Here is a 24,320-nt window from a genome sequence, read left to right on the forward strand (position 1 = left end):
GTATCTCTTTGAACTGCCTTCCCCAAGGTTTCTTCCATTTTTTTCCTCTACAAGGGTTTTTTTGGGAGTTTTTCCCTGTCTTCTTAGAGATTCAAGGATGGGGGCTGTCAAAAGGCAGGGCCTATTAAAGCCCATTGCAGCACTTCTTGTGTAATTTTGGGCTATATAAAAATTAATTGTATTGTATTGTATATAGTTAAGCCTGAAAATCAGCCGCGCCTTGAAAGAACTTTACATCAAGCTTTGCTCCTGTCATGTTCTGGCATTCTTACATGAAGGTGAATTGACTTTGCATCCCAAGGAGGAAGAAACAGAGTGTAAGGAAGACCCTGATTTAAGAGGAAATTGTGGATTTTATGAAGCTGAACTGTTGCTTGATTATAGCAGTCCAGTTGACAGAAAAATGGGACAAATATCCTTTCTAAATTGCAGTACATCTGATTCAGACGCAATAGATAATAATGAGAACCAAAAGGGAAGTAGCGTTGGTGTGGAGAGATCAACAATGCCAACTGTGATTAGTACTCGAAGTCATATGGAGCCCAATATCACTAATCCATTTGATCTGTGTACATCAGAATTTACTGTACACAAGATGTAGTTGAAGAAACACCTAGAACTAGATCAAATGATTTGGTTCTTGAGCAGAATGTTTCGACTGATCCATAACTGAATGACTCAAATTATTATAGTTCTTCAGCAGATGATATTGAGTCAGAATGACCAAAAGAGTCTCCAGAACTAAGAAGATCTACCCGGCAAAGGACTGCCCCATAGAGACTGCAATATCATAACACTGGGAAATCTCCTCTCAGTAGCAGTGCAGTCTTTGTTGTGTGGTCTAAATGAAGATCTTACTCAGGTCCTAGATAGTGACAATTAGTGAGGATTAATAACAAACCAGAATTTAGTAAAGTGGGAGTATTATTAGTATTAGGGCAGAATTTTTGAAGACGTATGTTGAGTAAGGGGAGGAGAATGTAACCAGCAGGAACTCTACTTCTTCTTTCAGCTGCTTCCGTTAGGAGTTGCCACAGTGGATCATCTTCTTCCATATCTTTCTGTCCTCTGCATCTTGTTCTGTTAACACCCATCACCTGCATGTCCTCTCTAACCACATCCCTAAACCTTCTCTTAGGCCTTCCTCTTTTCATCTTGCCTGGCAGCTCTATCCTTAATATCCTTCTCCCAATATACTCAGCATCTCTCCTCTGCACATGTCCAAACCAATGCAATCTCGCCTCTCTGACTTTGTCTCCCAACCATCCAACTTGAGCTGACCCTCTAATATACTCATTTCTAATCCTATCCATCCTTGTCACACCCAGTGCAAATCTTAACATCTTTAACTCTGCCACCTCCAGCTCTGTCTCCTGCTTTTTGGTCTGTGCCACCATCTCCAACCCATATAACATACTGTAGTTGGTCTCACTACCATCCTGTAGACCTTCCCTTTCACTCTTACTGATACCCGCCTGTCACAAATTACTCCTGTCACTCTTCTCCACCCATTCCACCCTGTCTGCACTCTCTTTTTCACCTCTCTTCCACAATCCCCATTACTCTGTACTGTTGATCCCAAGTATTTAAACTCATCCACCTTCGCCAACTCTACTCCTTGCATCCTCACCATTCCACTGACCTCCCTCTCATTCACACACATATTCTGTCTTGTTCCTACCGACCTTCATTCCTCTCCTCTCCAGGGAATATCTCCACCTCTCCAGGGTCTCCTCAACCTGCTCCCTACTATCGCTACAGATCACAATGTCATCAGCAAACATCATAATCCATGGGGATTCCTGTCTAATTTTGTCTGTCAACCTGTCCATCACCACTGCAAATAAGAAAGGGGTCAATCCTTGATGTAATCCCATCTCCACCTTGAATGCATAAATCACTCCTACCGCAGACTTCACTACTGTCACACTTCCCTTGTACATATCCTGTACAACTCTTATATACTTCTCTGCCACTCCTGACTTCTTCATCTCTCGAGGCAACGTTTCATATGCTTTCTCCAGGTCCACAAAGACACAATGCAACTCTTTCTGGCCTTCTCTATACTTCTCCATCAACATCCTATTAGCAAACAATGCATCTGTGGTGCTCTTTCTTGGCATGAAACCATACTGCTGCTCACTAATCATCACCTCACTTCTTAACCTAGCTTCCACTACTCTTTCCCAAAACTTCATGCTGTGGCACATCAATTTTACCCCTATGTAGTTATTTCAGTCCTGCACATCCCTCTTATTCTTAAATATCGGCACCAGTACACTTCTTCTCCACTCCTCAGGCATTCTCTCACTTTCCAAGATTCCATTGAATAATCTGGTTAAAAACTCCACTGACATCTCTCCTAAACACCTCCATGCTTCCACAGGTATGTCATCTGGACCAACTGCCCTTCCATTTTTCATCCTCTTCATAGTTGTCCTTGCTAATCAGTTGCACTTCCTGATTCACTATCTCCACATCATCCAACCTCTTCTCTCTCTCGTTCTCTTCATTCATCAGCCTCTCAAAGTACTCTTTCCATCTGCTCAATGCTCTCATGCTCTCCTCAAACTCTCTTAGCAGGAACTCTACTAAAGTAAATAAATATAAATCAGTAGTATATATTTACATAAGAATCTAGGAAACTGGCATTTCTTTCATTAAATGAGAATGTATACTTCAAGGACTTTTCTAGACTGAGAGGCAGAGGAGTTGTGAATATCCTTGCACTGGCACGAATACACACACAGGGAGAGAGATGGGAAAAAAGACACATATTGAAATAAAGAGACACACAGCAACGCTGTCCTAGATAAGCAGGATTTAAACAGACCACAGTCATCGATAAGGGTTCTTTAAAAGAGGGTTCTTTAAAAGAAACTATGAAAAAAGATGATAGGAATTTTAAAAACATAGATAGAAACTGACTTTTGGTGAGTGCAATGTTATTTAAAAACAAAAAATAAATAAAATATGGGTATGCTTGCTATGGAAAAAGAGTTAAAAACAAAAATGTCAGACAGAGGACAATAAAAAAAATTGATAGCTGAAATATTTCGTGTTTCTTTACTATACTGTGATTTTAAAAAGACAACTTTACTTGTTGTGTATACAGGCTGTTTTTTTTCCTTGCCAATTTAGGAATGGTGAGCTGAGAGGAAGAAATTACTAGATAAGCTGTGGATAAATGGGACTGATTTTGGAAGATATTTTTCTTTTTTGATACAGGGACCCAGGTAAGTGGACATGTTATAGTAATTTAAGCAGGGATAGAGAAATGGAATACTAAAAGTGACTTTTATTTTGATCTTTCACTTTGTTTTTAATTAACTGGATTGATATTGAGAGATAAAAATACATTTGTTGAAAATGTTGGCTTAATGAACTGTTATGTACATTTATTGAATGCTTTGTGAAAACAGCTGCTGTATAATATATCAATACATTGTATTTTTCTCCATATTAACAAATTTGTTGAAAATTACTAGCCAATTGGGTGTGTGGGTTATTTTAGTCAAACTAAATATTTCAGGGGCTTCTAGAGACAAATAAGATTAACATTGGACCTTAAGAAGTACCCCCTTAAATTAAAAGGGATGTTGCAAATAGAAATAAAAAAATTGATCTATTCAATATTAGTCAATTTTAGTCTGACTGGCAATTGCTCTGTATTGAAAATCCGGTAGCACTTTATAATAACTTTTATTAATAAAGAATTAACAAGCATTATGTAATGTTTAACAGATCATGAGTTCATGTTCATTCAAATAGTTATACATTTTATTAAATGATAATTCATACATTAGGTAATGTACTTTTAAACATTTAAAAATTATTTAACAAATGGTTAGTAAGGCATTTTTTACTGTTTGTTAGCACATTACTCATGTTGACACTGCATTCACTAATGTCTAGCTGATTAGGGACAAATATCTTTAAATATTAGTTGCACATGCTTTATTTATCATATGAAAGTGTGTGGTTCATGGGTTGTACAGTCTGTTAAACTGGTTATTTAATGTTCTGGCCTGCTTGTAACATTGCAAGAATTTTTGCCAGCTTTTGCATGTTTTCATATCAGTTATTCATGAATAGTAGATGATTAAACAATTTGTCCATTGTAATCATTTGTACATTTTTAAAAATCATTTATTCATTAGTTGTAAATGTTTTTTGCAGTACCCAATCTAAAATTGAAACTCTTCATGCAATATACAGGTTTGCACATGTTTATAAACCATTTATTTATTAGTAGTGGAGGTTTTTTCAGTACCTAATCTACAGTTGCAACTATTCATGCATTACAAAAGTGTGTAAATGGGTAATTGATACATTAATAGGCACTGGGCTGAAATATGACCAGGTCTGCACCCTGCTGAAGAAAGCAACATGATGTAAGTAGTTAGTTGAACAGTTTTGTCCTTGTAACAGAAATTAATGGCAGCAACATCTCAGTTTGAATCAATATATCATGTTTATTGCCTCAATAACAGATTTGTAATAAAGTACATTCTAAAACATGAAGAAAACATGCTGTCACTGGTTAAGTCTATTAAACCCTTGAGCTTGACATAAAGTGAGTTACATCTGAAAGAAGATTCAGAGCTTCTGACACAAGAAGTGTTTGTTTAAGGATAGCACAGCACTTGCTCTTACCATGTAAAACAAAGCATGACCACTGTCGTACATTATTTACACTCAAATCAAACCAAAAACAAACAGATTAAAAAAAACACCAAAGATTTTAGGAATCAATTGCAATTGTTCTTACGAGTTGAACAAATAAGGTGTCGATGTGTTAATATTAATGGTCCCCCATTCACTCCTTACGTAGTCATTTTATTTCATGTTGTATACTGAATTCTATTTATTATATATGACAAAGCAATTAAGTATTTTCATGAGTTCTGATAAGTTGATATTACAGGGGGATCTGGATTTCCCACTTGCTCTGCATGAGCTGGACTAGTTCACTGTATCCCATACAGATTTACATTTCATGTCTTCTTATGCTTTATTACTTCTGGTTCAGATTCTGATAGTGTACCCAGTGATCATGTTACACAGTTCAGTTGTGTTAAGTGTCACAATACCATTTTTCCTTGCTGTTGCAGATGGTAATAGATGTGAAGGTTAAAGAATTACTCAGTCTTCTTCACTGTCCTAAAATCAGAAAATGGGAACCAGGCGATATTAAAAAAATACTAATAGATAATACTTTCAAGCATAGTGAAAATATTTTTTACATCCACATTTCTGACCATCCTGACCATTTTTTTCTGCTTTACACTATTTACTACACCAGAGGTAGCACATTAGTGCTTATGTGATGTTATTCTGGCCAGGCATGAACAGTACTTTCCTGATAATGCCTTAAGAAACTATTATTCTGCAGCATAAGGATTTTTATTCATTTCCTTTACCTGGCTTGATGTGGGTGCATGAGACCAGATGATCCTGTTGTCCTGTTGTTAACCATACAGTGTAACTCATTATTAACAGTATAACCATTAGGCATTTGTCTCTGGATGCCTCCATGTGTCCACCCTTCCAGCTTGAGACCTGCTGGACTCGTATTGCTGAATCTAGTAAAAGGATTATCAAACATTAAATTTTAAATCTCTTGTAATATGTCAGATAAGTAGAAGCCCTAAAATGAAGTCCATAAGGAAGTTATTTGTCTCTCTTGTCCTACACAGACACAGCAGATTCTAATTCAACCTAATATAAACAAACACAATACTATAACGGTCAACTATAACACAATAACTATAACTGAAAGAAGCCCATAACTGATATGAGGGAAAGGAACATTGGTGGAGAAAATAATTTAGGCAAAAATAATACAGTAAGAAATGATAGCAAACCTCAGTAAACACGAAGCAAAAAATCACGAGGATGGGGCTTAGCATTTCAGCAATAGGATTACCTATACGCTGTGTGTATTCCAAATAATGTTTTTGTAAGTGTAATAATGCCTGCCACAACCATTAGACTCTGACATGTGAGTGCTGAGGATGACCAGATGCATAAGAACCCACACAGCTGAAGTCAAAGGAATCTGAACACAAATGACAGTGACTACACATGACAGTGATATACATATAGAAAGTGAAAGACAGTCCCTGACAACAAAAGTGATGTAAAACAATAGAAACAGAAGCAATTGTAAAACCTGACAGTAAAAACTGTAGTCTCAACAAAAGGAAAAGAAGCTGAATTTGTAGCAGATGAAGCATACATCTAGAGTCACTGATATTTGGAATAATTAATACCACTCTAATACAGTCTCTCATGCTTTTGCCTTATCAGTGCATAAGGTAAAACTATACTTATACATATAAACTAAAGAGTAATATAAACCCAGTTTCTATGGTTGGAATAATCATACCTACCTTAGATTGTAGTTTGTGAGAAAATAATCACTGGCTCTAAGGTTGGGGGCCTGGCTCACAAAGCCTGTCATGTTCTCAGTAAACCCAGAAGGTTGCTAAAAATCAATACACAATTATTAATATACAAATGCAAGAAATGTCACCCATATGTACAGTATAAGCTATCCATTAAAGTGTTTAGAAAAAAAATAAATTAAGTATGCTAACAAAAGTGAATTAAAGAAAGCACACTAGGGATCTTTGTTTAATGTTATTGTTATTTCAATTTGTACACTGGGTGGTTGTTAAAATATTAAAATTATAGTAATTTTAAAACCTAAACATAACACTGATTTCAATATACTTCATTGAGCCACTTTTGCAATGAATAAACCAGAGTGACATTTTAGCTGATCACATACTGTGTTTGATTAAAGCTTCATTTAAATGTTAATTTCTTGGAAAATATTTTTTATTATAAAGTTGTGTTATTTCTTAAATGGCTGTACTGTATTTTTATACTGCATACTTTCAGTGGCCCAGTAAATTTACACATGCATCAGTGTTTGGTATAAAGCACCACCATTTTTTATAAAGACAGATGCAGATGACTGTTCTTCTAGTTACAGTTAGGTAACGAGCAAGGCTGGAATGGATCCAATAAAAACTAAACCTTGCGATATGAAACATATTTAAATATAGTTGAACTCACTTCTATTCAAAACATTAGACCTGGATCCAAACTTCTAGCTCAGAAATGTGTCTCTGTAAGTCTGGAGCTTCCTTACAGGTAGAGGCTCCAGAGAAATGTGAGGATATTTAAGGTCCTGGCTTGGTCAGGTATAGTTAAGATTTTTTTTTTTGTTAACCAGTGAATTGGTTTTGGATCTCTGTGCTAGTCATTGTTGAAAACAAGCATCATGCTCAAACCCATGGTTCCTGGTAAGTAAAAAGTAACCTGGCAGTAAAGTGATCTGATCTGAGGGTTGTGGCAAACCAGTCAAATACTCAGGATGAATAATCAGTATGTTTCCTGTGCTGTTCTCAACAAGGCTGGGAAATGTTAACTTCAACTTGGGTATCTTTGAGTGCCTGAAAGAGCACTGATACAAACTCCTAAACCCAAAGCAAACTGTACATCCTCTTTGGATGAGGCAATACTGGAACTGGCTGGGGTTAAGTGCATCTTTCTGGCTGAAGTTACTGTGGTGTCTGAAAAGTTTCTTTCCATTAAGGTTGCATAGTAGGTGATTGTTGTGATGTGCAAAATCTGTAAATTTTGTTTTATATTTTTATTATATTTTGCTCAAGACAAAAACAAGATGAACTTAAATACAGGTCACTTGCATGGGCAGTTTAACATCAAAAGCATTCTGTTTTCCTGAATTGTACCAGTATCAATCACAGTAACATCTGTTTGAACTGACCAGCAATTCAGGAGATGCCTTAAGCTGTATTGATGATTTTATCACCTGTGAAGAGATGGGCACCTGGATTAATTGGTTTACAGCTTGGGAAAGGAAGACATGCCGAGGCTTCAAGTTGTACCCAATTACTTTACAACCTGTGGGACTAGATACCGTGGGACTAGAAATGGCCAAACCAATTTACAGCTTGAGGTAGGAGATTCTTAAAACATCAAAAAATTTATTGCTTGGGAAAACCGACGGATTCAAATAGATGAAAAAGTGTGAGTGAATTCATTCATCGTATTGACAGCCAGCCAATCGGAATATCTAACAATCACATGTTGCCAAACCCCCGTGAAGAATTTTACAATAAGTATCTTCTGAAGAGAAGAAGAAGAAGAATAAGAAGAGGAAACAGAGACAACAGAAGAAAGATGTCAGAAGAGATCACCATCAATGTGTGGCCGTTTTCATCTGATCGTCAGAAAAGCATCTCATGTACAACTTTGAGTACTAGATCACAAGCCGCCTGGGACAGTCATCTTTGACATCTTTACTTTTTCGTAAGCTTTTCTTAAAGACTATATCCAGACTTTACTATCAATCCTAGTTTCTATTATTCTTTATTCTATTTGGTATTATTATTTATGTAATAAATACCATACTGCTTTTAAATTTCAATACTTTGTCTTCATATTTAGAGTGATTGAGGTAATAAGGTAATTTTTATTAAGAAGCACTTGGAGCAGTCGGAAGTTTGCCATACACCCTGATCTGCAAGGTTTATTAAGGATGAAGGTGAGAGCTCCACCTAATAGTAGGGAACAGTACGTAAAGTAAAGCATTCTTGGTAGATAAATGGCCTATAGCCAAGGATGTTCAGCCTTTCCATGTTTGAATATATTCCTAGAGACCAAAGTAATATTTAGGTCTGAGATATATTTAAAACATTGTATGTTGTTTGTGCCGATAATAAGAAAGTCTCTTGAAGTGCTAAGAAAGTAACAAGTTGTGTTTGTGTTATTCATAAGACACGTGTGCTTTGAAATGTTAAAGATTAACGAGCTGTGTGTGCGTCATTCATAGGGCACTGTTGTGGTTAGGGTCTATGCGTATGTGAATATCTATGTGTGTGTGTTAATCTTAAGGTTTGACAGTAGACCAACCCGGTAACGAACCTGATGAGTACTCTTCTCATTGAAGAAAATAGGTAAAGGATAAGTAGAGGGAAATATCATGATAAAACAGTGATATGAAAAAGACGTGTTATAAAAGCCAGGATATACTGAATCTTGAGGAAGTGTACCTGATTCCTGAGGAAGTGTACCTGATTCCAGTAGTGGGGCCAATTGTATTTGCAGTTCAATACTTTATAAAGTTTTTTTTGGGTGACTGTGTGTGGTGAAGTCCACCAAGGATGCATTCATTGTCTTCACTACAGATCATGACTTTTACAATGAAATAAGACAGTACAGGATAGCACAGTCACTGACCGGAGAGAATCAAGTTTGGGAAGCTACAGATTGTACTTCTATTGTTTACAGATGAAAAAGAAAGTGAAAGGGCTATGCTCTGAGCCACCTGCTATACTCTGCATGGCTGCACCTGCCTCCAACATCATTGTCAAGATTGCTGAAGACACAGCTGTGGTAAGCCTGATATCAAACAACAGTAGAGGGGGGTCTATCACACTGGTGTCAGGACAATAGTCTTCTACTGAATGTCAGCCAGACAAAGGAGCTGATTGTGGACACTGGGGCAAAAAACAGCAGAAACACTACTACCTCCTCGGTATTAACAGCATTAAAGGATAGAGGGTGGGCGGTTTTAGATACCTCATTGTGCATATTACTGAGGACCTACCCTGGTCCAAGCAAACCGACACCTTGGTAAAGAAGGCACAACACCTTTACCACCTCAGACGCCTCTGGGATTTGAGCCTGCCATCCCAATTACTAAAGAACTTCTACTTTTCCACCATTGAAAGTATTCTGACAGGAAGTATTACCGCCTTGTTTGGGAACAGCAGAAAGTAGCACTGCAAGGCTCTGCAGAGACTGATGCGGTCAGTTGAACACATCAAAGAGTGTGCACCCCATAACTTAATGAATATCTACATCAAGCAATGTTGGACCAGAGCAAAGAAAATTATCAGTAATACCAGCTATCCCAACAAGGGCCTCTTTTCTGTACTACGGTAAGGTAAACGGTACCGCTACCTAGTCCACACACATCTTGAAAAAGGAAAGAATCTAAAACTACACAATGCTCTTTTACATTGTTATTTATTTAGTTATTATTTATCACATATTTAAAAATTCATGATTTTTGATATTTACGGTATAAAGTCATGTATTATTGTTGCTGTTCTTTATATGCTTCTAAAAGGCACTGTGATTAGAGTTGAGCAACTAAGCATTTCACTGCATATTGTATTGAATGTATAATTTAAATGTGAAAATAAAAATTTGATTTCATTTGAACATATACTAGAGAAAAGCCAAGCAAAATGACACCTTTTATTGGCTAACTAAAAAGATTACAATATGCAAGCTTTCGAGGCAACTCAGGCCCCTTCTTCAGGCTGCAGTATCTTGCCTGAAGAAGGGGCCTGAGTTGCCTCGAAAGCTTGCATATTGTAATCTTTTTAGTTAGCCAATAAAAGGTGTCATTTTGCTTGGCTTTTCTCTACATTCATAATGGCTAACACGGTACAACACCCTAGTACAACATATACTAGAATAGTTTGTTGCTAAATGTGATGCAATTTGGATGAAAATTAGCTCCTCCAAAAATGAAATCATGGTCATCATTTGGAAAAGAATACTATATTCCATATACTATAGGTAGGGGTAAATACCTGCCCTAAGTGTGGCAGTTCAGCTACCATAAGATCTTGTTCATGTGGGAAAGCAGAAGGGATTGTGAAGTTTACGAGTGAATGGGTGCAGCAGCAATTTTGCTAATGTTGTACCAAATTTTGGTGGTGAAAAGAGACCTGAGCTATAGAACCATGCTCTCAATGCACTGGTCAGTGTTCATTCCCATCCTTACCAGTGGTTATAAGTTCTTGGTAGTTTAAAAATTGAAATGAGCAGGTTTAGGAGCTCACCACTATGGAATGACATTTGAGTAAACTGCTGAGAGGAGCCAGCAGAGGTGGTCTGTATGTGAATGTTTGTTTAATACACTTTCTAGGCATATCTCATGGAGGATTTACAGGGAGAGGATCCAGGAGCAGGTCTAGGACATGCAGGTAGGAATATATCTATCAACTGGCTAGGGACTGCCTGACAATTCCCCGGGAGGTCCCTATCCTCCTTAGTGTTATATTTATCCCTGGAAAAAACAAGCCAAAAACATTGAACTTTTTTTCAACAAGGAAAATGTTATTATGTTTAACAGAAATGTGTACAACATAAAAATGTCAACATAAATATAGCAAGAAAGGTATATTTAGGGTCCAGTACTGTAGAGATGCAGATTTAGTACATGTCCTTCATGTGATACGTTTTGAAATGGTCACCAAGATGTTTTTTTTTTGTTACTGATTACCATCATGCACTCTGCATTTTGATGATTTGCCTGGCTTGATCTCATGTTTCTGACTATCACTTTCCTTCTCTGTACCCTTGCTAATGAGACAAAAAGTCAGACCAAACTAAAAATGCTTCACCCCAAGAATGATCTGTGTTTCTTTCTGTTAAAGAAATTATGCAATATGGTAAATGATTTGCAGGAAAAAGTCTCTGATATAACCACAGACTTATATGAAAATGTGTTTGAGGTAAAAGTTTTTCTAGCATGTGAAATTAATTTACGTAAGGAGGGGAGAAAAACACTACAAGTTATTAAACATGTTAATGAAAGTAAAGGTAGAGTCATTAGAAAGGAACTAAACTCATGTGAGAATCTGAGTATGAAAGCTATCCAGTCGGCTAAGATTGGAAAAGTGAGTTTAGGCAACCAAGTTTCCTGCATGGAATTATTTATGACTCCCACAGTTCTGAAAAATGTGCAGGTGTCAGCACTTATTGATTGCAGGGCTGCAGAAAATTTTATAAGGGCTTCACTATTTAAAAAATTTAGGAATACATGCTACAGAATTACATGTGAAACCACGAGTTGTCTATGTGGACTGGAAAGCTATCAGTCATGGGTTGGTGGAATAAATGTCCCTTCAGTTATAGGTGGGGTTATTCCGTAAAAAAAAAAATCTTTGACTCTGTCCGCGATCTCACACTTAAAATTTGGTGCTCCTTGGTTAAGAAAAAATAACCCGATTACTGAAATATGCTAAGGACATTAAATCTTAGATTAAAGAATATGAGTCTCTCTCCTTTTCCTAGCCTTAATGACTACCTGTTTGCAATGCTATCAATTTGGTGACCAGTTCAAGAGAACCCTTTGAAAATGAGTGTTTTTGTCAAATGGTTTATAGACCATAGATGTCATAAAGCTCCCATTTTTGCAATCAGGCAGAGAGGTTGGTTAGCCACATGGATTCCAGGTTGTAGACAGGCCCCACATTTCGTTGGACCGTATGTGGTTTGTAGGAGAGGGGATCCTGTTTCTTACAGTTTGGCTATTCTAGCACATTTTAAAATATAATATATTGCTCATTTCATGTATCTTGGTTAATGACAGTACATTGTAGTCAATATTATAGACATTATTATTCCACACCATGTTCAGGTGGGTGGTTCTGATGAATCTGAGGTTCAGTTTATTTTGAACTCTTGCCATTATGGTTGCCAAGTTGAAAACCTTGTGCGTTGGTAGGTATACATTCCCGAGGATCGTTCTTGGGTGTGCTTTGCTGATCTTCATGCCTCCTCTTTATTTTCCAGCTTTCATGTTTGATATCCTTACAAGCCAGATGATTGTGTTCAGAAGGGGTGACTCTGTTATAGTTATTTTTTTTTACCACAACGCTATTTGGTTACCAATGAACCCTGACATTTTGCATTATTTGCATTTCCCTTAACCATGGGAACATCTATGCATTCAGTGGGATATATGGTGCTGGCAACAGCTGAATTGGCGACGGGTTTAATGGTCTACCAAAATGATGCTCTTTATTTTGACAATTTGGTTGTCTTGATCTCCCAGTTTTGAACTGTCGGTTTCTGACTATGTTTTTCTCTGGTCACTTTCCTTCTCTGTGCCCTCGCCGACAGGACATACCCACCCCAAAAGTGTAGAGGAGAGGTGCTTTTATGCAGTGTACACACTCCTCAAATATAGGTGCCATTGTCTGAATCCATCAGGTGGGAGGCTGATCTACCAGCCAGTAAAGGTCTGCAGCATCATGATTGCATATGTTTGAGGTTCATTAGCATAGTCTATATACAGTATAATTGTTTCAGGGAAGGAACCAGGTGGGGTTTGAATAACATTCACATACACACATTTACAAAATGATTGTGATTTGTAAATGGTAAATGTCATAGAAAGTACATATGTTAGGTTTTGTAAATCAGAATTTTTTGGTGGTATGCGTTTTCCAGTTTTTTGGCATACACATTTTCACGCTTGAATCCTTGCAAAGTTTTATAAATGAACCCCCTCATCTGTCCAATAATGTATGTTGTCACTGTGACCCTCACCAGGAAAAATGAATGTGAAATGGAATGTGTCTTAATCTGGAAGACATAAAATGCAGAGCATAATTCTGATTACACAGCAAAAGATAATAATACTTGATTTAGAAAGCACAAAGACACTTTGATGATTTTATAGGGTAATTCCTCAGTTTGTTCAATTTCTTAGATGTATCTATGATCAATAAATCTATTGTAGTGTTATTCAATTTCTTTTTTTTTTTTGCAATTATGAGTACTTACTTTGGTTCTCTCAGGTATTCGACAAAGAAAGTGATTACTATTGCAAGGCCGACAGCAATCTTGAGGTGCGTGGCTACTTTGGCTCTGGATATGCAAAAGACAAAAACAGAAGTTCCAAAATTACAGAAGTATTAATGATATACCAGTGTTTTTTTCTGAAAATGAAAGCTGTTGGTAGCAACAACTGTTCTTACAGGCAATGATGCAATATTGTCCCTGGTGAAGCCAGTTTCTCTCAAGCTGCGATCAGCCACAGCTGGAAAAGCATCCCTGCACTGAAGAGACAGAAATTAATTAAAAGGCCTTATTTTTGAAAGCAATAAAGACAGATCTTTACTTGTGTTTCAAAGCGTGTGTATGTTCCTGTAATCCATTTTTTTTAAAACCACTCACACTTGACTAATTTTAAGGTATAATTAAGGCTTTTTGCTTTAATTACAGTATATTTAGCTGTGCTGATCAATCTGTTATGTTCCATGCAAGTAAATTTCTGCTTCTGTTTGGTTCCTTATTTTACATTTCCTCCATCACTAAAATGTAAGTGCATAAGAACACTGTCTAATATTTAGCTCAAAAATAAACCATGCATTGGCAGTCTATTGCATTTGCCATTTTTATGAGTTAGAAGTACCGGTATTTACAGGGAACACGAAAAGTTTGTTGATAAATACTATAATACTAATTTTAAACACTACTAAAAAGTGATGTGTTTCTTTCTTGCCATGACTCCTTGGTTATAAAAGGAAAATGCTACATAATATTTATTATACAATATTTATAGCTATTACTAATCAGTCTGTAAGTATATGAGCAGCACACGTCTTTGTGAATTCATGGATTTTATTGTATTTTAGGAAGTTCATTTTTGCATAGGAAATGTCTTTAAGTGTTTTGCTAAATTATAGTTAGACATTGAAAATAACGCTTATTTTCAAAGTACACCTTTTTGCCACTTACCTAGCACGGTACAAATATAACTTGAAAGCTAGAATCAAATGAAATTGTGGATATACTTTATAAAATAGTGGTTTTTAAGTGCAGTCCTAGGCTGTAGGTTTTCGTTCCTACTAAATTTTTTTATTGAACTCCTACCTTTATTAAACAGGCTGTTAGTTCTACAATTAGGTATATACAGAAATTCCAAAACTGGTTTTCCCTTTTTTGGGAATATGGCAACATTTATGTAGGCCCTATGCTACATTAAAATAATTCAGTAAGTTTTAATTTTAATTTTTAAGATACCTCATTATTATTATCATTTGTCACAAAAAGCAGACGCAAGAGTCATAAAAAGGTTTGGGGCAGCCACCCGTATAATTTTCCCTTGCTGTAAATTGTTAAATAGCTAGCACTGATGTGCTCAGAACATAGTCCAAAACAGAACTGGTTAGGGGTTAGTTAAATATGGCCGATTTAAAGGCCAGAAAAGAAAATGAAGTCATCAAGGGCGGAAGCAGAGGGGCCCTCTTCCATAGGCTCGAGATGTCGTCAAAAAAGGCTGGAACTGGAAGTCTCTTTGGTCATGGGTTCTTCACCGGAAGTGACGTCATCCAAGGGTCCGGAACTGGACGTGATGCTATTCTGTCTGGAACCAGAGGTAACATCATCATGGGCGGAATCAGAACTGATGTCATCAAGGTCGTAAACGGAAAGTGACATCATCGGGGCCAGGCGGAATTTCCTGTGAATGGTCTGCAGGAAAGTGAGAAAAAAGTTCATCGCACTCCACTACTCCCTGGTCTGGTGTGGAATTTAGACCCTTTAGCTGCCTCCCATGTGCACGTGTCTGACACATTCCACTTTTTGGGGCGTTCTGGTTATTTAAGCCATTATTTACTAATGAGGACACTAGCAGATCTGACACTGACGTAGAATAGCTGCTCCTTTACAGCATTCCTTGTAATTTTCCCTGGAGTCTGCCCAATTTACCATTAATAGTCATTAATTGTTGTTATAAGGATATAATTAAGAGAGCAAAAGTGAATTAACTGCAAAATGACAATCAGAATTGCAGTAAGAACTTAAAACTATGGCAGAACATGATTATTTGTAAATTTCTTGTAACTTTAACTCTCATATTGCTGCTCTCTTCTAAATGAGAATAAGAGATGAAAAAAAAACACAGCTAATGAAACAATGAGTTCAGTTTGAGCCAAAATGACTCAATGATTGGGAAACCTGTTGGAATAAAAACCTGCAGCTATAGGGAGCCCCAAGACTAAACTCAGGAACCACCGTTCTAAATGTTCAATAAATGTGCACCCAGTTGCCACTGGTATGTAAGCTAAACCTCTTGCTATTGGAGGTATAATGCAGATCAGGGTTAAAAGAAGTATCACAATTGCGTCATTCTTATTTATGAACAATTCCTGAAGATCTCCTTCAAGTTGTCACCAACGGTGTTCTCTTTCCTTCTTGTCTGCTTGAAGTCTCTGTGCTTGTCTGCTTACTGGCACTCCTCTAACAAGATATGCTGAAAGTAAAAATAAACTTCTTCTTAGTTCTTGCTCCCAAGACGTATAGGGAGCTTTCCATGACCACCTGAACATCTAAACTAATGATGCTCATGCTTCTCTTGAAAATAAACTTCTTTACATACTTCCTTTCCATCACCTTTGCTCCTGGATACCTGTAGCTTCATTTACAGAGTCAACAATCAAGCAACTTAGGTTATGTTTGAGTTTTAGTTTTTCATCTGGAATTAAGAATAATTGTAGAAACATACTTCTTGTGCTTTATTTTTTTCTCCAGTGCTTATTAAATTTGTACTTTTCAATCACAAAAATATTTTTGATTAATTGCCTTTGTTAATAATAATAATCCATCCATCCATTTACCAACCCGCTGAATCCGAACACAGGGTCACGGGGGTCTGCTGGAGCCAATCCCAGCCAACACAGGGCACAAGGCAGGAACCAATCCCGGGCAGGGTGCCAACCCACCGCAGGACACACACAAACACACCCACACACCAAGCACACTCTAGGGCCAATTTAGAATCGCTAATCCACCTAACCTGCATGTCTTTGGACTGCGGGGAGGAAACCGGAGCGCCCGGAGGAAACCCACGCAGACACGGGGAGAACATGCAAACTCCACGCAGGGAGGACCCGGGAAGCGAACCCAGGTCCCCAGATCTCCCAACTGCGAGGCAGCAGCGCTACCCACTGCGCCACCGTGCCGCCAATAATAATAATAATAATAGTAATTAATTCACTTTCTGCCCTGTGTCAGTGCTACACAGATGGACAGCCTTGTACAATTCTTAGCCAGAAAGATCAGAACTCTTAACATAAACACTTTGGACTCCAGCCCTGCCTCTTCCATTTTGGACAGGATTATTTCTGCCACATACTTTACACGTCAAAGGTCTACTGATGACGGAGGAGGAAAGCACTCTGATGCTGCTTCTAATTCTTTTTTTTTAAACCATCCTAAAATCGCTATGGTAAATAGGGCTACACCTAGTACCCATACTCTTTGACATTGTTCTCTGTATTTTCTATTTACGAAAGGTTGAACTAAAATAATATCTTTGAAATAGTTAATTTCTGGCTGGATTTCATTTGGATATATCTATTGACATATCAGCTAGAAATTCACACAGTGTTCACTCTAAAGAAAGCAAGCATATTATACATCACAAGAATGATTTGTTTTTATCTACTTTCATAAACAATGCAAATAAAAATTTCTCACTGTAGAGGTTTACATATACACTGTAAATCTTGGCTAAACTTTAAGATCATAAACCTCTACAAAAAGAGGTAGATAGTTTAATAGCTTCTTGAAGTAATGTGTTCTTGTACAACAATACGGCAGACTTCCCATGTGTTATGTTTCAGTTAGGATATTATCCCTGGCTCAAGTGTATTTTCTTTTTGTGTTTTGTTTTATTGATTATGTTCTTGGTATTTTTTCTACATTTTGTTTATTGAACATTGTGTATTAATTGTATTATTCAGAGTTATGTTACTAATGTATGTTTTTGTTCTCTGCCATGACTCCTGTAGCTAATGGATAGTCACCAGCAGTATACAAAAATCTTTATATATAATTCACTAAGCCAGAAGACAAGTAGCCGACCATGGAAAGCACGCCGGAAGGGGTGTGGATTCACTAAACTGCCGACAAGTAAGACGCCAATGGCGCACGCAGGAAGGAGCCACGCCCACCAACTCTTAGACTATTGGATACAACGAAAAAATCACAGCCACGCCCACCAACTCGGACGCGACGCCTCGAAAAACATGCTGTCATTTCTGTTTGTCTGTGCCACAGTCCACTTGCAGCTCTGAGCCATGTTGACTTTTCATTAGTCAACCTCAGTGGAATCTTGGTTCACACAGAGGCAGCGCCAGAGAGAGACAGAGGCACACACAGGCAGCGCAAGAGAGAGAGCCACGCGCACACACAGGCAGCGACAGAGGCACACACAGAGGCAGCGCCAGAGAGACAGAGGCACACACACACACACAGAGGCAACGCCAGAGAGAGACAGAGGCATACACAGGCAGCGCGAGAGAGAGCCGCGCAATCCTTTAAAACTGAAGTTAAAACACAATGAAGGAAGCAGTCTTTAAAAACCAATAAGCCCTGTGCCTCTTTTTCATTAGCGTCTCACCTGCTTCAGGCCCCTGCAACAGTCGAGACGCTTTCTCTGCAGCTGACCATCTCTGTGCCTGACTCCACTACTGTCAGTCGCCTGATTAAAAATGGCCTTTTGAAGGTGAGCTATGGACCCGCTATACCATAGGAACACATTGCCTTTGAGCCTGCTCTCGCTCACTCTAACGTACCGGCTTTCTCTCTCTCTCCTCACTCGCTCGCTCACACACTGCACAGGGGAGAAATGCCCGAAGCACGAGTCTACCCTGAAACCGTTTCAGCCACACTTCCACGCCCCTCGCTACACTGTGAGTGCGATGATTATTTATTTAAAAATGGGCTTTTGAAGGGGAGCTGTGGACCCGCTATACCACCGGATCACCTGTGACATTGCCTTCACATTGTTTTCCTTTTATTTATAATCCTGTTGAGCAGATCAGACACCCAGGCAAACAACACTGAATAATCAATAGCTGCAACTACTTTGCCCGCCCCCACTCCTCACCTGAGTCGGTTTCGTCTCTGTTCAGCAGTGTTTGCCAAACTCGGTCCTGGTGAACCCCTGTGGCTGCAGGGTTTTGTTCCAACCAGATTCCTAATCATTAATGCCGGTGAAACTCATCCGGGCTAAGTCGGTTTTTCAAACGCAGCCGTGTAGCAGATTAGTCTAGCAAGATGTAATAATCCGAGATGAATGCGCGCCCTCGCGCTGAGTGAAAAGCTAATATATATTGAGTCTACAAAACATGATCAGCAAGTCTTTGATAGGCTGCAACAAAATGATGAAAGAACGGGCGCATTTTTTTCACACAAGCTGAGTGGGTGGGTGTTAGTTAGTTAATTAGCAACTCGAAGGATTTCAAGATATAATATACACATGAGGTAACACTGCAAAAGCGGCCCAAACCAGAAAAGACAGCTGGCAAAAAGTGGCTGACAAATTAAACGCGTGTGCATTGTACTTACTGAAAGCAGCGTTACGGATTTTCCAAATGTTCATTTTTTTCCCTCTGCTTAAAAAACATTGAAAAAGTGGCGCGTATTGGTTTGCAGCGTGTAAAACAGTTTGTTTGTTGCGGATAATTTGCTATCCACACAGGGAGGAACTGGGAAGCAAACCCACAATCTTCCACTGTCTCCTTACTGCAAAGCAGCCGTACTACTACAGCGCCACAAGGCAGTTATAGAATGCACCGGGCCACATGTTCATTTTTTTCCCCTGTGCTTAAAAGACATTAAAAAACTGCTTCTCAACTGTGACTCCGGAACAACTCAGTACGCGAAAAGTGGCCAGAATCGCAAACAACAATGAAAACTCTACGTGACTCACAGGTAGTGATGGGTCGCTCGATACTAAGGTTTCGACACTGTGTCGAGCTTTCGAAGCACTGCAGATTTTAATACTTGATCGAATAATGACATCTGTGATTTAGGGATTTCACATTTTCTTTCTCAAATGTGCTTACCTATATCATGGCAAAGTACAGGGATAAACCTTTATTATCTGTCTACTCTGTTTTAATTAAGACAGACCAAAGAAAACATTTAAGGCTATTAAATGTGATCTCAAGAAAAGATCAGGGTTAATTATAATACTAATAACAGGAGCGATTATAATGATACAGTGCAAAAGTAAATACTAATTGAAAGAGCCGGGAATGCATGAGGTGAGGCGTCTTATTTTGTTTTAACTCTTGCTATCGTATAGTGCATTCTGCCTGTCACCGTTAGTTATATTTATATTTTTTAGACATCACACACTACAAACTGCTGACGAACCCTTCTCTTCGTTGTCAGTCTGTAGCTACGAAAAAATAAAAGCAATACGACTTTTAACAGACGTCATTGAAGTGTATCATAAGTTTCTGTAATGTTAATGAAAATGGCCAGGAGTTGTCATGAGAGAGGTGAGTGTCAAATGCTTCGAAGCTTCGATACGATTTCCAACACAATTGCTTCAAACGTGTTGATGCTTCGCGAGGCTTCACCCCGCCCATCACTACTCACAGGTTACTGAACGAGAAATCAGCAGACTAGCATGATGGCTGGGGCGTAATGGGCGTCCTTCCCCTCTCCTCCGGATTTTTCAAATGTTAATTTTTTCCCTGTGCTTAAAAATCATTAAAAAAGCGGCCTGATTATGCGGCGTATGGTACGCCGCGGGTTGGCTAGTAAGTTATAATGCAGCTTCTGCATTGTTGTTGATTCTGTCCTTTGATTTGTGCTTCTTTCTGATGTTTGTATCTCCTGGCTTTGACTCCTGCTATTGTGTAAAGGTACAATTTCTGGTTACTGATTTTAAATATTTGCTGTTGGTTTTGCCTTTTTTTACAGAAAACCTCTTTTGCTCATTTTGGTCACACCTTACCTTTCTTTTTAAATTTCTGTTTGAATAAATCTTAATATAAAAGATATTTATTTGTTTTTTCTTTGCACCAGAGATTTTAAGTTTTTTTTCTCCTCTTACTGTGGACATTTTGAATTTAAACGCCTTTTATTTTATACAATAGAAACATGTTTATATTGCGGTTCATTGTTCATTCAGAAGTATATGACATTTGTGTGTTAAAGAGTCCCAGAATGGTTTTCTTGAAGATACTTTTTATTCTTCCTCACTTTGTTCATGAAATAGATATGAAAGCAGGAACAAACCTAACAGACAAAAATCTGTAATACCCATGCCTAACCAAAATAAATTAATAGGGGTTTGGGTTGTTTGATGGACTACATATCACTGCCACCTTAACTATGTATCCAAAAAACCACAAAGCTACAAAAAAAAAAAAAAAACATCTGTGGGGATCATTTCCATATCCACATGATGACCTAAATTAAAACACTTATTGTTCATACTTGCATAATGTTAAAAGGAAGAAAATCTGCCTTCATAATACTTCTTCCAGGAACAGATTCTGCAATGTAACCCTGAAAAAAACACATTTATCAATGAGTTTGAAACCTCCTCTGAAAAGAAACAAAAACAAAAAATAAGCAGAGAGAGCTGTTGGAGAGCGCATGTGAAAGTGAAGAGAATTGTGAGAGTTATCTCCAATTGTCTTCCATGTTTCTGTGCATTATGAGTAACTCACCACACCACTGGGCTGAAACGTGATTGGCTCCATATTTGACGCTTTTGAGAAACCAGAATGTTTCTTTGGTCCTACTATTTTGTGCTGCATAAACTCTGTAAGAAAAAAAGGATGAAAACTATGGTCTGGTTTAGACACTGCAAAAGAATGAATAGTAGATAGCAAGCAGATTAACACACATATTTGAAATTTCTTGCGAACAGGGCTACCTTTGAGTAACTTCAAAACTATAATCTAAACTATAATCTATCTTTTGGGAGAACGAACAATCCCAGTAGTGGGTCCTTACCAGGAGATGCTGGCATTGATGCAGTGATTCTCCCTTTGTACTCTGTCTGCAGGAGAGTAGAATTCTGAAAAAAATAAAGTTACGAGTAGATCAAGCTTTCACTTGCGTTTGGTTTGATAGTTTCCATATCAGTAGCACTTAAAGCCATAAATGTGTCATTCTTATGCTATGAATTCTATACAGCAAAGTCATCAAATCTTGGAGCTGCAGTCAGCAATCACACAACTGGTAAGTCACTTTCGGGTGTATGGTTTCTGATGATAGCACCCATAATTTCATAGACTGATTATGAGAACAGAAGTAATCAAAAACTGAGAAAAAAAAAAGAAAACAGTTTTGACTTAGTCTGAAATAAGCAGGAGCTGTTATATAACTAAACAGAAACAATGCCAAGGAAGTGCATCTAAACGCAAGATAAAGATTTACTGTTCAAAACACAAAAACGTGTCAATTTTCTCATAAAATATTTTGCCAATCATTGTAAACTGTTAATGATCCTCATGTGTTTGGATATTGTTCTCAGTATCCTACAATGGAACATATCTCAATGCTAAACTCATGGAAAGTGATATTGAAATTATTTTGGAATTTATCTGGATTCAATCTGCTGTTTACTATACCTCAAGTTTTACAGTAGTATTTATGAGAGGAAAGACAGTCAATTGGACTAAATCATCAGAGTCATGATTTTGTTTGTGGTTACCAACTGTGGACCCTAATGAAATTTTCCCTCTCTAACAATTTTGTTAATTTGAGCTTTTGTTTTCCACTCCTCTATTGTCAATAAGTTAGATCTCTATTATTATGGTAGCAGGACTTTATTTGCCATGATTTATTTATATCAATCTTTGAAATGTAAGCCTATTTTAAATTTTGTGTATTTATGTATGTAAATGTTGTAAAATACTGTTATCACATTATAGTTGTAAATCTGTGTAAACTGCCTCTTCTGATAAAACTTTACTTGTGTATTCACAAGTGGAAAATCTGAGACAATCATGGGAAACTACAATGCAGTTAGAAAGTTGATACACAAGGAAGCTACAGAAAATATAAAACAGTGAATAAAGGTAAACATATTTCTATCATATACACAACCGTAAAGTGTTGTTTTATTTTTACACCATTACTCTTTCTTGCTTATTTCATGAGTAATTACAAAGTATTTAATATATGTTTTTGAGTTAGCCCAACTCTATGTCTGAATATCCTATAAAATTTTAGATGGTGAAGTATTTGTATGTGGTTTTTAAGCACTGTGCCAATGTCACTATATAGGTGGCAACTACTCCTGTAAACAGTGACCACACATAATCACTGTAAGCCTTCCTCCTGTCTTATCTCTGCTGTATTTCTTTCTCTCTTTTTTTCCTCACTGTTTTTCCATTTTTGTAACTGTTTGTCACTTTATTTGGTGATGGAGGCAGATATCAAAGTGATTTTTACCCAATACCAGTGTTGTACAAAGTACCCAATGGCCATACTTACGTAAAAGTTGAAATACCTTTCTGAAAAGATTCACAAAAGTAAAATTTGCCCATGAACAAACTACTTAAGTAGAAATTTTAAAGTATCTGATATTAATTGTGATTGAGTACAAATAAATGTAGGGTCTATCCCTGTTTTATAAATCCATCCATTTCCAAAACTGCTTAATCAGGCACAAGGCAGCAACAAGCCCAGGACACCAGCCCATTGTTTTTTTTCACACACATGCACACATCAGATGGCAATTTAGCATGACCAGTGTCATAGCGAAAAATTGTCACCGGAAGGCTTTTTACCTGAAATGAAGGCTATTAGGAGTCTCGGGATAGGCAAACAGAGTATAGTTTTATTGCAATAAAATAACCATAATGATAATAACACGGACTCAACCCAATACGGCCAAATTGAGCTGAGCCCCGAACAGTTCAGGACTCCAAACTTATATAGTCATTTCTTATCACTCTAACCTTGCTCAGATTAGCTCATTTGCTGTTTTCTCTGACTCCTCTCTGCACCTGCCCAGCCGATACCTCAAGTTCTCATGGAAGCCATTATTATCTCCTGAGTTTCCCTGCAGCTGGCCCCCCAGTATTTCTACTGTCTATTGTTCATCTCTAGTTTCTGTTTTTGCTTATTTTTTTCAAGGCCTTTCTTCCATGTATGGATTTCCTCTCGTCATTTTCCCTTCCTAGTCTGTTTGGTGGTCAAAGCAAAGTTTTAATTTATTTATTTTTAAAATGCCCTCTAGGAAATTAGCACATTCATCCCATATTTAGACTGAAGAATCCACTTCTCTGTTAGTTAATCTTCCCAGAATCTCAAACCAAGAAAATACTCCAGATCTATTACAGTTACATACACTGATTTCTTTTCTCCATAACCTTCTGCCAAAACCAGCAGATCTTGCACGTTCTTTCATTATTATCTTTCAGATGTTTATTGCATGTTTTCCAGAATGTTGACTGCAAAAAGCACAGTCTGTCTTTCTGTTACTTAACCCCCCTTATACCCTTTTCTTTATAGCATATCTTAGCACAAAACACTACCTAGATGGGAAGCCACTGTTTTTCTTCGGCTTCATTACTGTTTTAAAGAATGTCTCCTCTCATTAAAATTTATACTCTTTTTAAATAAAAATTCTCCTTGTATTTGAGTCTGGCTAGTACTCAAATGAAAGGGGTGCTCATATTGTATCATGCCTAATCTGGACACCTTTT

General features: G+C 37.6%; 1 protein-coding gene across 1 annotated transcript in view; it reads right to left on the reverse strand.

Annotated features, from left to right (window-relative positions):
- Window positions 1–4,455: 4,455 nt before the first annotated feature.
- Window positions 4,456–24,320, reverse strand: part of ppp1r32 (protein phosphatase 1, regulatory subunit 32) — a 131,304-nt gene continuing 111,439 nt past the window's right edge. Inside the window, exons 4-11 of the mRNA XM_028792591.2 lie at window positions 21,616–21,679; window positions 21,327–21,421; window positions 21,091–21,162; window positions 13,824–13,904; window positions 13,630–13,713; window positions 6,396–6,490; window positions 5,424–5,585; window positions 4,456–5,163 (exon numbers count right to left, since the gene is read on the reverse strand). Coding sequence (XP_028648424.2) covers window positions 5,142–5,163; window positions 5,424–5,585; window positions 6,396–6,490; window positions 13,630–13,713; window positions 13,824–13,904; window positions 21,091–21,162; window positions 21,327–21,421; window positions 21,616–21,679 — 675 coding nt within the window. The 3' untranslated portion in view covers window positions 4,456–5,141. The remainder of the gene's footprint in view (window positions 5,164–5,423; window positions 5,586–6,395; window positions 6,491–13,629; window positions 13,714–13,823; window positions 13,905–21,090; window positions 21,163–21,326; window positions 21,422–21,615; window positions 21,680–24,320) is intronic.

The sequence above is a fragment of the Erpetoichthys calabaricus genome, chromosome 2 (assembly GCF_900747795.2).
Source record: "Erpetoichthys calabaricus chromosome 2, fErpCal1.3, whole genome shotgun sequence".
Classification (NCBI taxonomy): domain Eukaryota; kingdom Metazoa; phylum Chordata; class Cladistia; order Polypteriformes; family Polypteridae; genus Erpetoichthys; species Erpetoichthys calabaricus.